General features: G+C 43.1%; 1 protein-coding gene across 9 annotated transcripts in view; it reads right to left on the reverse strand.

Moving 5' to 3' along the window:
• ASPH (aspartate beta-hydroxylase) overlaps positions 1–13,414 on the reverse strand; it is a 325,502-nt gene that overhangs the window by 182,687 nt on the left and 129,401 nt on the right. For all 9 annotated transcript variants that reach the window (XM_073631691.1, XM_073631689.1, XM_073631688.1 and 6 more), the window contains 2 exons: positions 8,571–8,618; positions 6,317–6,379 (listed from right to left, as the gene is read on the reverse strand). In XM_073631691.1, the coding sequence (XP_073487792.1) occupies positions 6,317–6,379; positions 8,571–8,618 (111 nt within the window). The remainder of the gene's footprint in view (positions 1–6,316; positions 6,380–8,570; positions 8,619–13,414) is intronic.

The raw sequence follows: 13,414 nt of genomic DNA on the forward strand, positions 1-13,414 counted from the left end.
AATTTAGCCCCCATATGTTCTACAATGTTAATCAAAAAAGGTTAGACTTTTCTCTGCAGAGCAAAAGTGTCCATCCTTCTAAATCTAGAACACTGAACATCTAGAACACAACAAACAGAAGGCATGTTGGGAATAGGAGGGGTTATACCGAGCTGGCTAGTGTTTGTCAGTGTCCAAATTCTCCTGTAGGCAGCAGTATAAACACAAGCTGAATGTCTGTGTCTTTATCAACAAGAAAGAAAATATCTCTCAGACTTGTCGATCTTGTTTGCTGCCCATACATGAAGCCTCACTCTCATCTATGCCATATTTTCTTTAAAATCTATCTGCTCCTGCAGATACTGAGTTATACATAGGCTGCAGTCTACCTATAAACACTGTATAGTCACAGTTTAAAAAATGATGCAGCTCCGACACAAAGCTTCCATTGACTGTCAGTGAGGACATTAACAGTCTTTGCTCCAATTATTACACCAATAAACAACAACCAATAGCTATACTTTCAACAAGAACAAATTCCAAAAAAAAATAAATAAGGCGAGAAGAGAAACGCCAAGCTGATTTACAGAAACTACTGCAAATTTAACTGTCATTAACAGCATAAGCAAAAATACAATCCAGAAGACACTTCAAACCCACTTTAACAAAGCTAATTCCAATTTGGCATGAATTCTGCTATGCAGGCATACTTGTAAAGCGCACAGTACAAGCAGCTGGGAACTGCAGCACCTGTTCTCTGATGAGATTTACAGTAAACAGACTACAGAAGATGCATACACAAGCAACATGGAAAGGAATCATTTTCTTTAATAAAAAAAAAAGGCCTCCTTTACATGGCCATTTTCATGCAGCCACCAGATTCCAGCAGCAATAATCAGAGCATGGAAATATCAGTGGCCTCCATTTAAAGGATTAGTTCACCTTTGGTAACACGTTTCATGTTACACCCATATTTCAAATATGCGCGTAGCATCTAACGTGTTACTAAATCCCCTGCCGCCTCCCCAACCTGATCCCCCATTGTGGCAATGGGTAGGGGATCCTCTCCCTGCACTGCTGTCACAATTCAAAAACAGTGTGGCCTTGCGGGGCTTATTCATTCACGGATTTTCTGTGAATGAATGAACTACAACACCATCACCCTTTAGGGCTCACGGCTTGTAGCTCTCAATGAACTACCAGGGCACTGGTGAGCGTCCTCGTAGTTCATCGATTTTTATGGATTTCATTAACTGCCTGCCTGTATCAGAGGTATGAGCAGGCAGCTATACTGACAGTCTGCAGGATCTTGACATTGCACCCATGATCTGCCGATCGTGGGTGGAATGCTTTTTTTTCTACTTGCAAAAAACTGTGCATTTTTTTATAGGTGCATTTAGCCTTTAAATTAAAGCGGAGTTCCGCCCAAAAGTGGAAGCTCCGCAGATCTGCTTCTTTCCCCCCTTCAGTGCCACATTTGGCACCTTTCAAGGGGGAGGGGGGGAGGCAACTCACTCTGGCCACGCCTTACTGTAGGGCGTGACTGGAGTGAGTCGCGGTCCGGAAGTGATGCGTGATGCGAGAGGCGTTCGAACGCCGTTGTTTTATCTCATTGCGTTTAACTGCTTTTGATGTAAGCATCCACTTGTCTTTAATAAGCCATAGTTTGTTTAATACATTTTACACTAAGGGAGGCATTTTATCTATTCCATTTCTATATGTGAACCGGAGCTCTTAGCGATACATTAAGAGCCTGTAGCCTGGAGGTTGGATATCGTCAGTCCCTTCAGTCAGGACAGAAAGTATTCAGAGCCCCTTAAATTTTTCACTCTTTGTTATATTGCAGCCATTTGCTAAAATAATTTAAGTTCATTTTTTCCTCATTAATGTACACACAGCACCCCATATTGACAGAAAAACACAGAATTGTTGACATTTTTGCAGATTTATTAAAAAAGAAAAACTGAAATATCACATGGTCTTAAGTATTCAGACCCTTTGCTGTGACACTCATATTTAACTCAGGTGCTGTCCATTTCTTCTGATCATCCTTGAGATGGTTCTACACCTTCATTGGAGTCCAGCTGTGTTTGATTATATTGATTGGACTTGATTAGGAAAGCCACACACCTGTCTATATAAGACCTTACAGCTCACAGTGCATGTCAGAGCAAATAAGAATCATGACGTCAAAAGAACTGCCTGAAGAGCTCAGACAGAATTGTGACAAGACACAGATCTGGCCAAGGTTACAAAAAAATTTCTGCTGCACTTAAGGTTCCTAAGAGCACAGTGACCTCCATAATCCTTAAATGGAAAACGTTTGGGACGACCAGAACCCTTCCTAGAGCTGGCCTTCCAGCCAAACTGAGCTACCAGGGGAGAAGAGCCTTGGTGAGAGAGGTAAAGAAGAACCCAAAGATCACTGTGGCTGAGCTCCAGAGATGCAGTTGGGAGATGGGAGAAAGTTGTAGAAAGTCAACCATCACTGCAGCCCTCCACCAGTCGGGACTTTATGGCAGAGTGGCCCGACGGAAGCCTCTCCTCAGTGCAAGACACATGAAAGCCGCATGGAGTTTGCCAATTTTTTGGCTGCCTTTAAGGCCGATATTCTGTAGATTTAAAGTTATTTTTTTTACATTGTCTTATTAAAAAAGTTGATTTTTTTTTCACTTTTATTGCTGTCACAAGGAATTAAAACATCTCTTGTGACAGTAATAGGCAGCACAGGTACTCTTTATGGAGAGATCTGGGGTCTGTAAGACCCCAAACTCCTCCATTGCACTTAAGTATTCAAAAACGCCAAGATCAGATACTTTCTATTTTTAAAACTGGCGCCTTTAGGATTCCAGTAATCCGGAAGTGATGTCATGACTTCGCTTTGCGAGTTGCTAGATCCGAACAAAGCAATCGGCTTTATTCGGGTCTTTGGCCAGCCGGCGGACGTGGTGCTGGCTGGTCGCTCGAACATCACAGTGAGATGGGAAACCCGGGCAGAGTGGCGGAAGGTCGGCTGGGGGGAGGGGTGGTGGGGGGAGTCCCCTCCCGCTGCTTGTGATAACAGCTGGCTGCTTAGCCACATCGGTTGTCATTACAAGAAAGTCGACCGTCCACTCTAAAGAATGCCACCAGGGTGATGCCTGCAGCTGCATGCCTCACCCCCATACAACAATTTGAAGCAATATCGGTAAGTTTGTTACGGATTCTGCAAAAAAAAGTGAATATCGATAATCGGTCGACCTTTAATGTGGCCAGTTATGAGATCATTTATTCTTAGCATAATATAGCAGAGGGTAAAGTTTAAGTCACATAGTTTGAGTATCATGTCAATGTAACAAATGCATGCCTCTCACACCCCCAATAGCGGGATTCTAAAGGTTTTGAACTGTATTCCCCAAAAATACAAGGAATACTACATTAGAGGAGAAGTATGGTCAAAGCTCTTCTGGCCCAACTTCTCCTATAGATTACATGAGTGCACTTAGTTCTGCACTCCTGTGACCTAGATTCAGCCGACAGAGGGCTAAAGTTCGCCGTCAGCTTACGTTGCAGAGCCAGCCCAGGCTCTGCAGGGATCCCAACAATAATGTCTGGATCCTCCCGGATGCTTAGACTGGCAGTTGGCTCAGCCTCTCGGCGCATCGCTGGGAGCCTGATCCTGCCACTCCCTGCACATCCCGGCGCTCCAGTGAGTGCTGCAGGGGCAGAGCACAGAGCGATGACTACAGTCAACGCTCTGTGCTCATGAGCAGACCCAAGAACCGAGCAATCAGCTGTCATTGATCGCTTAATTCTCTGTGCAAGGCCAGCAGGGGATAGCTAGAGAATTGGATGCTGCAGCTATCTAGGTGAATATGAATGTTTGTTTTTTTTCTTTTGCTGCCCTCTTCTTTTAAGACTGCTTGTAGCATCCTTCTAAGCAGGAGATCAGATAATGCACTGATATTGTAAGCATGCTGGCACAGTGCATTGGGTCTCATATCGCTGTCTGAGGGGATAACCGGCTAAGGCAGATTGTGGTGCCCATAGCAACCAGATTCTCCCTTTGCGTCTATCACAGCATTGTAATGGAGGGGTGTCAGAGGTGGAACTTGGCTCGTACAAGAGAAGTTACGATTCTGGTATTTACAATTTATTACTGCAATTACATGCACAAGGTAGAATTTATGTAAAATAGTGCCTCCATAGCTTTCAAGAAAAAAAAAAAAAGCCATTGTAATTTTACGGTGCTTATTTTTGCCATAGCATACAGAAACACATTTTTTTTTGCTGCACCATTATATTTAATTACATGGGTAAAACACATATAAAAAAGGAGAAGAGTGACAAGAGTATGTTTTGTATTGGTGCCATAATGGGTTGCACAATAAGATATACTCAACAGAAAGGTTTGAGGGCAAATTTCCACAACAGAATCACCAGCAAACCCACGGAGTCTTCTGTCACAGTATTGTAACATCCATAAAGCATATAGTAACATGCATAAATTCCACATGTGTGGGCATGTACAGTACATGAAATATTCTGTATAACTATATTAGATTATATAAGAATATTTAGACGCTGACCTGGCTTCACATTCCCTTATTCACTACAATGCTACATAAAAGAACCCACATGTGTGAAGAGCAATCATCTCAAGAGGGGGGAGGTTGGAAGGCAAAATATAAGCAGATTAAACGTCCATTAGAGCTGTCTTTATGGCCCGCTGACAATAAAAATGGTACCCTTGATAGCAAAGTGTTAAAATATCAAAGTATTTTTTGTGCAAATTCTAATGCGGAGTTCAAAAGTTCTAGCATATGCAACTTCTTGTTTTAGTAAACTGGTCCCTTTCCTGCACAATCACCAGGTCCACTCAGTATCTCCCTCTCTCTGGATATAGGGCAGCTCCTTTCCCTTTAAGGGATCTATGGTAGTGCCTTTCCCGTCAAGGGATCTATGGAGCCAACCCTTTTATGCGTGAACCATTAAAATTCGGTCTGTGTGTTAATTCAAACACTAATACACTGCCCAACAAGAATTCTCTTGCCTTTGTGGCTGTGTGTGAGTAAAGAGATGAGCTTTGGCGTGTTATTTGTATATACCGTATTTATTGGCTTATAACACGCTCCTTCACTTTAAGTGGGAAGTTTCAGGAAAAAAACTTAAATTTTAAATAAAGGACTGTAAAGCAAAATAATACTTTGTCACACCGTATTTGCGCAGCGGTCTTACAAGCTCACTTTTTATGGAAAAAATACACTTTTTTGAATTAAAAAATAAGACAACAGTAAAGTTAGCCCAATTTTTTTTTATATTGTGAAAGATAATGTTACACCGAGTAAACTGATACCCAACATGTCACGCTGCAAAATTGCGCCCGCTCGTGGAATGGCAACAAACTTTTACCCTTAAAAATCTCCATAGGCAATGTTTAAAAAAAATCTACAGGTTGCATGCCTTAAGTTACAGAGGAGATCTAGGGCTAGAATTATTGCTCTCGCTGTATCGATCACGGCGATACCTCACATTTGTGGTTTGAACACAGTTTTCATATGCGGGCGCTACTCACTTATGCATTCGCTTTTGCACGTGAGCTCGTCGGGACGGGGCGCGCTTAAAATTTTTTTTTTTATTCTTCTTTATTTTACTTTTTATACTGTTTTTAAAAAAAAAAAAAATTAAATAAAAATTGTGTCACTTTTATTCCTATTACAAGGAATGTAAACATCCCTTGTAATAGAAAAAAAAGCATGATAGGACCTCTTAAATATGAGATCTGGGGTCAAAGATCTCAGATCTCATAGTTGCACTAAAATGCAATAAAAAAAAAAAAAAAAATAAATGAATAAAATTTTGTCATTTAAAAAAAAAAGAAAATAAAGGCCCTTTAAGAACTATGGGCAGAAGTGACGTTTTGAGGTCGCTTCCGCCCTGCAATGATATGGAGACGGGTGGGGGCCATCTTCCCCTCACTTGTCTCCATGTCAGGCCACAGGAAGGATCCAATCGCCTCCGCCGTTGCCGACGGCTCCGGATTGAGGCGGAGGGCAGCGGATTGTAGCGGGAGGGGGGGGCCCTCTCCCGCCGCTGATAAAAGTGATCTTGTGGCAAATCTGCTGCAGAGACCACTTTTGTCTTAAACCGGACTGTTCACTGAAGAAGAGGATACCGGGGTTATGACAGCTAGCTGCTGACATAACAACTGACGTATAACGACAGTGGGCGGTCCAGAAGTGGTTAACCTAGCCCCCTGAAGGAAACTCACAGAAGTATAAGGAGAACATGCAAACCCCATGCAGATAGTGTAGTAGTTGGAAAAATGCATACATTTTAAGTAAAAAAAAAAACTCACCTAGTGTTTTTGAAAGAATCTCCTCTATTTCTTCAGACGTAAGTTCCATTTCTGAAATGTCAGCTAAAAAAATACTAACATTAGGGCCAGAATATAAAATAAATAAAATAACATGCAGTACAATTAACCTCTTCAGATATAGGGTTCTAAGAAAACTGGAGGAGACTCATGTCTACAGTACGAGGGGCCGCCAGGAAGCTGGCACTGAACACAGCCAATCATATGCAGCGTGTGTATGTGCAGTTGCCTCACTGACTGTGATTGGTGCTGTGCAGCAACAGCTTCCTGGTGGGCTGGTTCTGACAACGCCTGAGCCCATTACTACTGACCAGTCAGGGGGCATAGTTAAGGTAAAATAAATAAATAAAAAACACAACACACAATACCTGTCTCGATCTCTATAGTTGTCCTCATAATTGCGCTGCCCCTTCCTTAGCCATCGATACTACAGATGGTCACTTCAAACTAGCTCAAGCAGCCACTGTCTAAAGTCAACAAGCATCTTAGTGGAGAAGTATGGCCAAAGCTTTTTTAGCTATACTTCTTCTATGGATCACATGAGTGACGTTCGTTATGCACTCCTGTGACCAGTTTTCAGCTGACAGTGGGCTAAAACCCGCTGTCAGCTGACATCACTCAGCCAGTTCAGGAAAGATCCCGCCCATAAGGTCAGGATCCACCCAGAAGCCTGGACCGGCACCTGACTCAGCCTCTTAGGGATCCGCTGAGAGCCTGAGCCAGCCACTCCTGCCACCTCCAAAGCCCAGCGTTCCAGTGAGCACTGGAGGGGCAGAGCAGACAGCTGCTGACTGACAGTCATGGCTCTTTACTCAGAGCACTTGCTCAGTGCTCAGTACTCACTGCAGAGCCGGCGGCCAACATCCACCTAAATATTAGCCCTGGTTCACACCAGTGCAGCTTTGAAATCGCATTATTTCAACGCAATTTCAAAACTGCAGATCAGTACGATTTTGGTCTCTCTTTTCATTGCAGCTTGCGACTTCCTTTTAAAGAAGTGAATGCCAGTCACAATGAAAACCGCAGAAAAGTAGTGCAGGAACCTTTTTTAAAGTCGGTGAGACTCAAGTCGCAACAATTTGAGCGGTTTCATTGCCGAAATCGTAAAGTCATGCAATTTTGAACTGTCAAATCGCATGACAAATTGTATTGGTGTGAACGAGGGCTAAATTTCCCCCCCAACTTCTCTTTTAAGGGCTTTGGACTTTTGTGCCAGCCCCCAGACTTCAGTAGTTAACCGCAGTTACAGTTCTGGGGACACAGATGTAGCGCACCCCAGAACAAGACAGCAACACATGTGGTGGCTGGGCTTCCTTACTAAAAGCAATGCATATATGCTCAGTGCTATCGTAATGGAGTTAACACTGAGAATTCAGCAGGAAGACTAGTCTCTGAAGCAATAGTCAAACTCCATGGAATTAAAAAACAGAGCCATGCCAAGTCTAGTTCTAGCCCCATCACTGATAGCTATAGTAATCTGAGCAGGGGGACGACGGGGCCGCACACAATGCCTACATTTTTTTTTTTTTTTTTTACATGTGCCCAACTGTAATAATGGGCATTAAGAAGGTTTCTGGATTTACACTGAGGTCACATAAGGTGTCTGATCCTTCTATACACAGCAGTTAGACCCCTTTCACCCTGAGGCGCTTTTCAGGCGTTTTAGCGCTAAAAAATAGCACCTGTAAAGCGCCTCTCATGCCTCCCCAGTGTGAAAGCCCGAGAGCTTTCACACTGGGGCGGAGTGCTTGCGGGACGGGAAAAAAAAAAGTCCTGCAAGCAGCATCTTTGGGGCAGTTTGAGAGCAGTATACACCAGTCCCAAAACGCCCTGCCCATTGAAATGAATGGGCAGCGCTGCTGAAGCGCCTGCAAAGCGCTTCGGGATCGGCGCAACATGGGTGCTTTTAACCCTTTCTTCGGCCGCTAGCAGGGGTTAAAAGAGCCCCGCTAGCGTCCGAAAAGCACCACTAACACTAGCGGCACTTTACCGCTAACGCACCCCCACCTCAGTGTAAAAGTAGCCTAACTAATTTCTTTCTTTAAACAGGACTTATAGATAAAGTGCTAGGAAATGCATGAAGTAATTTGATATTTTAAAACTGTCACTTCACTTCAGACTGAAGCTATATTCTGCAGGCACAACCTTTTTGGTAAAGGGTAAAATGATACTTTACAATTTTCTTAACACAGATGAATCACTATTAACCATCTTTATTACTTTTCTCTGCACATACCTGGAGACTCCACGGACTCATCCTCTTCTGTCTGGATGGGTTCACTTTCTGAAAGCATAAAACAAATTGTACAATGTGATTGACTTATTCTAAAATAGATTTACGATGGCTTATACCTTAGGCTTAATTCAGATATGTGAATCAGGTGCGTTTTTAACCGCATCCGATTCGAACAACATGTGAACTGAACCGACTTCCAATAGAGCCGGTTCACACATGTCCGGGGCAGCTGCGGTCCATTTTAAAAGAGTCCTGTGCGATTTTGGGTCCAGATCAGGTGTGAATTCAAGTAAAAATTTGCACCTGAACCAGTGAACAAAATCACACTGGACTGCAAACCACAGCTGGACATGGGTGAACATAGCCTAAAATTCAACCTAAATACACTATATTATCAAAAGTATTGGGACACCTTCCTTTACATGCACATGCACTTTAATGGCCTCCCAGTCTTAGTCTGTAGGTCTCAATATTGAGTTGGCCCACCCTTTGCAGCTATACCAGCTTCAACTCTTCTGGGAAGGCTGTCCACAAGGTTTAGGAGTGTGTCTATGGGAATGTTTTACCATTCTTCCAGAGGTGCATTTGTGAGGTCAGGCACTGATGTTGGACAAGAAGGCCTGGCTCGCACTCTCCGCTCCAATTCATCCCAAAAAAGTGTTCTGTCGGGTTGAGGTCAGGACTCTGTGCAGGCCAGTCAAGTTCCTCCACCCCAAACTCGCTCATCCATGTCTTTATGGACCTTGCTTTGAGCACTGATCCAAATCATTTGGTGGAGGGGTGATTATGATGTGGGGTTGTTTTTCAGGGGTTGTGCTTGGCCCCTTAGTTCCAGTGAAAGGAACAATTCAGGCATCAGCATACCAAGACATTGTGCGCAGTCATGTTGGAACAGGAAGGGGCCATCCCCAAACTGTTCCCACAAAGTTGGGAGCGTGAAATTGTCCAAACTGTCTTGGTATGCTGACACGTTAAGAGTTCCCTTCACTGGAACTAAGGGGCCAAGCCCAACCCCTGAAACACAACCCCGCACCATAATCACCCCTCCACCAAATGCTTTGGACCAGTGCACAAAGCAAGGTCCATAAAGACATGGATGAGCGAGTTTGAATGGAGAAACATGACTGGCCTGCACAGAGTCCTGACCTCAACCCGACAGAACGCCTTTGGGATGAATTAGAGAGGAGACTGCGAGCCAGTCGTTCTTGTCCACATCAGTGCCTGACCTCACAAATGCGCTTCTGGAAGAATGGTCAACCATTCCCATAGACACACTCCTAAAACTTGTAGACAGCCTAACCAGAAGAGTTGAAACTGTTATAGCTGCAAAGTGTGGGCCAACTCAATATTAAGCCCTACGGACTAAGACCGGGATGCCATTAAAGTTAATATAAAGGCAAGCGTCCCAATACTTCTGGTAATGTAGTGTATGTTAACATTGTGTGCTGGATACATACAGGTAAAAATCCTTTCTGGAGAAAGTGCTTATTCAGTACTGCCCACTGAAGGCCTATGCACAAGATCATGTGATGAAGGGTTGGCCAACCATCCCCTAAGCCGAGATCACATCACCAGGTGCCAACTTTGTAGACATGTGTCAGGCCAAAAGGAGCCTAAAGATGCATTTTCACTATTGCATTTTTAGCCCTTTTGCTCATTATGGATCCTTCCTAGAACTACTAAAAAGCAACTGCAGGCAACAAGTGAAGTCAAGCAGTCGGCTACTTATGTGATTCAACAAATACGGGTACTTCAGCTGTCAGAACATCAATTATTGAAGTTATAATAAAGTTCAGTATAGTCCCATGTATCCAGAAGAAGATCCGGCTCTGTAGAGAGTCTAAAGCCTGTGCTGTGCAACTTCTCTCAAAGCAAGTTTGATTCCAATTGCTGTTTGGGAGAAACCTTGTAATACTGGCGCCTGGCTTTCTTTTATATGGAAGATATCAAGAAGCCTACCGTGTAAGGCTCGGTTCACACTGCTGGGCAACTTGCTTATGACTTTTGTGATTGCAATCCGACACTTAAGTCGCGCTAAACTCGCAGAAAAGTAGTGCAGGATCCTTGACTTGAAATGAATGTGCTTTGATTTGTCATGCGAATTTATGTGACGCATGAGAAGTCGCACCAGTGTGAACCGGGACTAGGTTCTAGTAGTACAAGCGGGTGATGTTCAGAATAACCAAAAAACAGAAATAGGGGTTGAGAGGACATTGGTCTGGATGAAAAATACTCAGCAGATGGGTTATTCTTCCTGTAGTCATCTCATAAAATATTTTTTTATATGAATTGTATTAAATTCATTATATTAATTAAAACGTCGAATATAACTGAATATGAATTTATTGTCGGCCATTATCGGCAGCTTTAGCGCATGAAAAGTTCAAGAAAAATGTATCCCTTTAAATTCTATGTATGTCTTCACACTGATCCAGTGCACTTTCATTTTGGTGTTAAAAATCCTAATTTGCTGCATTTTTGGTCAGTTAAACTCGCACCAAAAACGCACCTCCCCGTTGAAATGCAATAAAAACGCAGCCACGTTATGTTTTTGAGTCACATGACCTTTGAAAAACACATCATAAGCGGAAAAAAAAAAATGTAAGAATCGCTGGCATTTTTTGGCACCACTATTGTCACTTTTTTCTCTCCCATCAGCAAATGCCAATAACACTATTTTCGGCGGCTGCCGAAATCTCGGTGCATCTCTATCGCATGCAAATTGAAAGAGTTTAAGTTTGACCTCATGTTCTAGTATTATGGTAAATCTCAAAGAAAATTGTATAATGTATGAACAGCCTTAGTGATGACATCTACTGAACACACTTAACAGCTACATGTGCTATGTAGGATCACTTCACACTGAAAATGAACACATTGAAAATACTATATACAATTTTCTTGTAGATTTACCAAAATCATAATATGAGGTCAAACCTAAACACTTTCAATGTGTATGCAATCAGGCAGGACTTTGCACTACATAGTTGAAGGTAAATCTAAAAAAGGAAATTTAAAGTGGTTGTAAACCCTTCCGCACCACTTTTACCTACAGGTAAGCCTATAATAAGGCTTACCTGTAGGTACTGGAAAGATCTAAACCTACACGGTTTAGGAGATATTTACCATATACGCTTGCGCCTACTTCATCAGTGCATGTGCACTAGAGAAAGGGCACGATTGTGCCGTTTCTATAGGACCTGTGCCGTGACCGGGAGTGACGTCACGTGACTCCGTCACAGAGCTGGCATCCACGGCCCCGGAAGGAAGGGGGGTGAAGATGGACGCGGCCACCAGCGGGGACACAGCGGACTTGGTTTGCAGGTAAGTGCAACATAATGGGCTAGTATGCAATGCATATTAGCCCATTATGCTTTTACTTTGCAGGGGAATAAAGAGGCAGTAAAACCCACCAGGGCTTACTTCCTCTTTTATAAGAAAATTGTATAATGTATGGCAAGGCTTAAAGTGGAACTTAAGTCCTGAGTTTTAAAATGGGCAGACATGCAGGAATTTAAATGCAGAAGAGACATGCTTTGTCTCCTCTGCATTAAAAGTTACTTACCTGCCTGTCCACCACTGTACAGTAAGCTGCTCACTATACAAATTCGGCAAGGCCGAATCTGACAGAGGTCCTGCGCATGCGTGGGACTGATATCATCTTTGCCCAGCCAGCGATCGAGACCCCGAAGCTGGCCACCCGATGAGGTTAGTGGCTGGGGGGAAGCTTTGCTGGATCCCAGGTAAGTTTCGTCCTGCTTTAAGGCAGATTTTATAAAAAAAAAAAAAAAAAAAAAAAAAAAAACACACACAAAAAGGATTGTCAGTTATTCCCAGAAATCATTTTTTCTACCCAGATTCCAACTGTCTTTTTCTAGTGCAGGTGAAAAAGCTAAACTTTAAGCAGAACTAAAGTTCCACTGTAATTTACTGTGAGCAGGAAGGCCTTTTTATCGCAGAAGAGACATGAAATAAACTATGCCTGCCTGCCTTGCTCACGGCGATCCCTGGACTGTAATCTGAGCTACACAAGCACAGCTCAGCTTACAGCGGCTGGTCTGATCCTGTGTGCCGGGAAGCGTAGCCCTGGCACATGCACAGGGGTGATGTCATCCCACGTCGGCCAATAAAGAGGCCCAAAAACCGGCACACAGAAGAAGATGCCAGCGCCAGAAGGACCTTTGGAAAGGTGAGTATCTCTGTCCTAAGTTCCACTTTAGGTTGTCCATACCTGAACTGACTTTTGTCTGGTTACTGTTGATCCAGCTGAAAGTGGAGCTATAGGTGGCCCTGTCGGCATCCTCCCATCTGACATCCTTCGATCTAAAAATTGATGCAGCTAGGAGAAAAATGGTCCCTCAAACAATAGCTACACTCAATCAGACGCAGCCACTGTTGCGCTATTCTGTCGAGCCCGGAATCCATGGCTGTCAGGATACAACAGCCAGCAGTAGAGATCCGTCCATTTACGCAGATTAACCTGGATGGAGTATTCCAGTGATTTATCTCTTTAACCACTTCAGCCCCGGAAGGATTTAGCCTCTTCCTGACCAAGCCCTTTTTTGCGACACGGCACTGCGTCGTTTTAACTGACAATTGCGCAGTTGTGCAAAGTTGTACCCAAACAAAATTGACGTCCTTTTTTTCCCACAAATAGAGCTTTATTTTAGTGGTATTTGATCACCTCTGCGGTGTTTATTTTTTGCGCTATAAACAAAAAAAGTGACATTTTTTTTTTTTTAAAAACACAATATTTTTTTACTTTTTGCTATAATAAATATCCCAAATTTTTTTTATTATAAACAAACCAATTTCTTCCTCAGTTTAGGCCAATATGTATTCTT

The sequence above is a fragment of the Aquarana catesbeiana genome, linkage group LG05 (genome assembly GCF_042186555.1).
Source record: "Aquarana catesbeiana isolate 2022-GZ linkage group LG05, ASM4218655v1, whole genome shotgun sequence".
In the NCBI taxonomy this organism is placed as follows: Eukaryota; Metazoa; Chordata; class Amphibia; order Anura; family Ranidae; genus Aquarana; species Aquarana catesbeiana.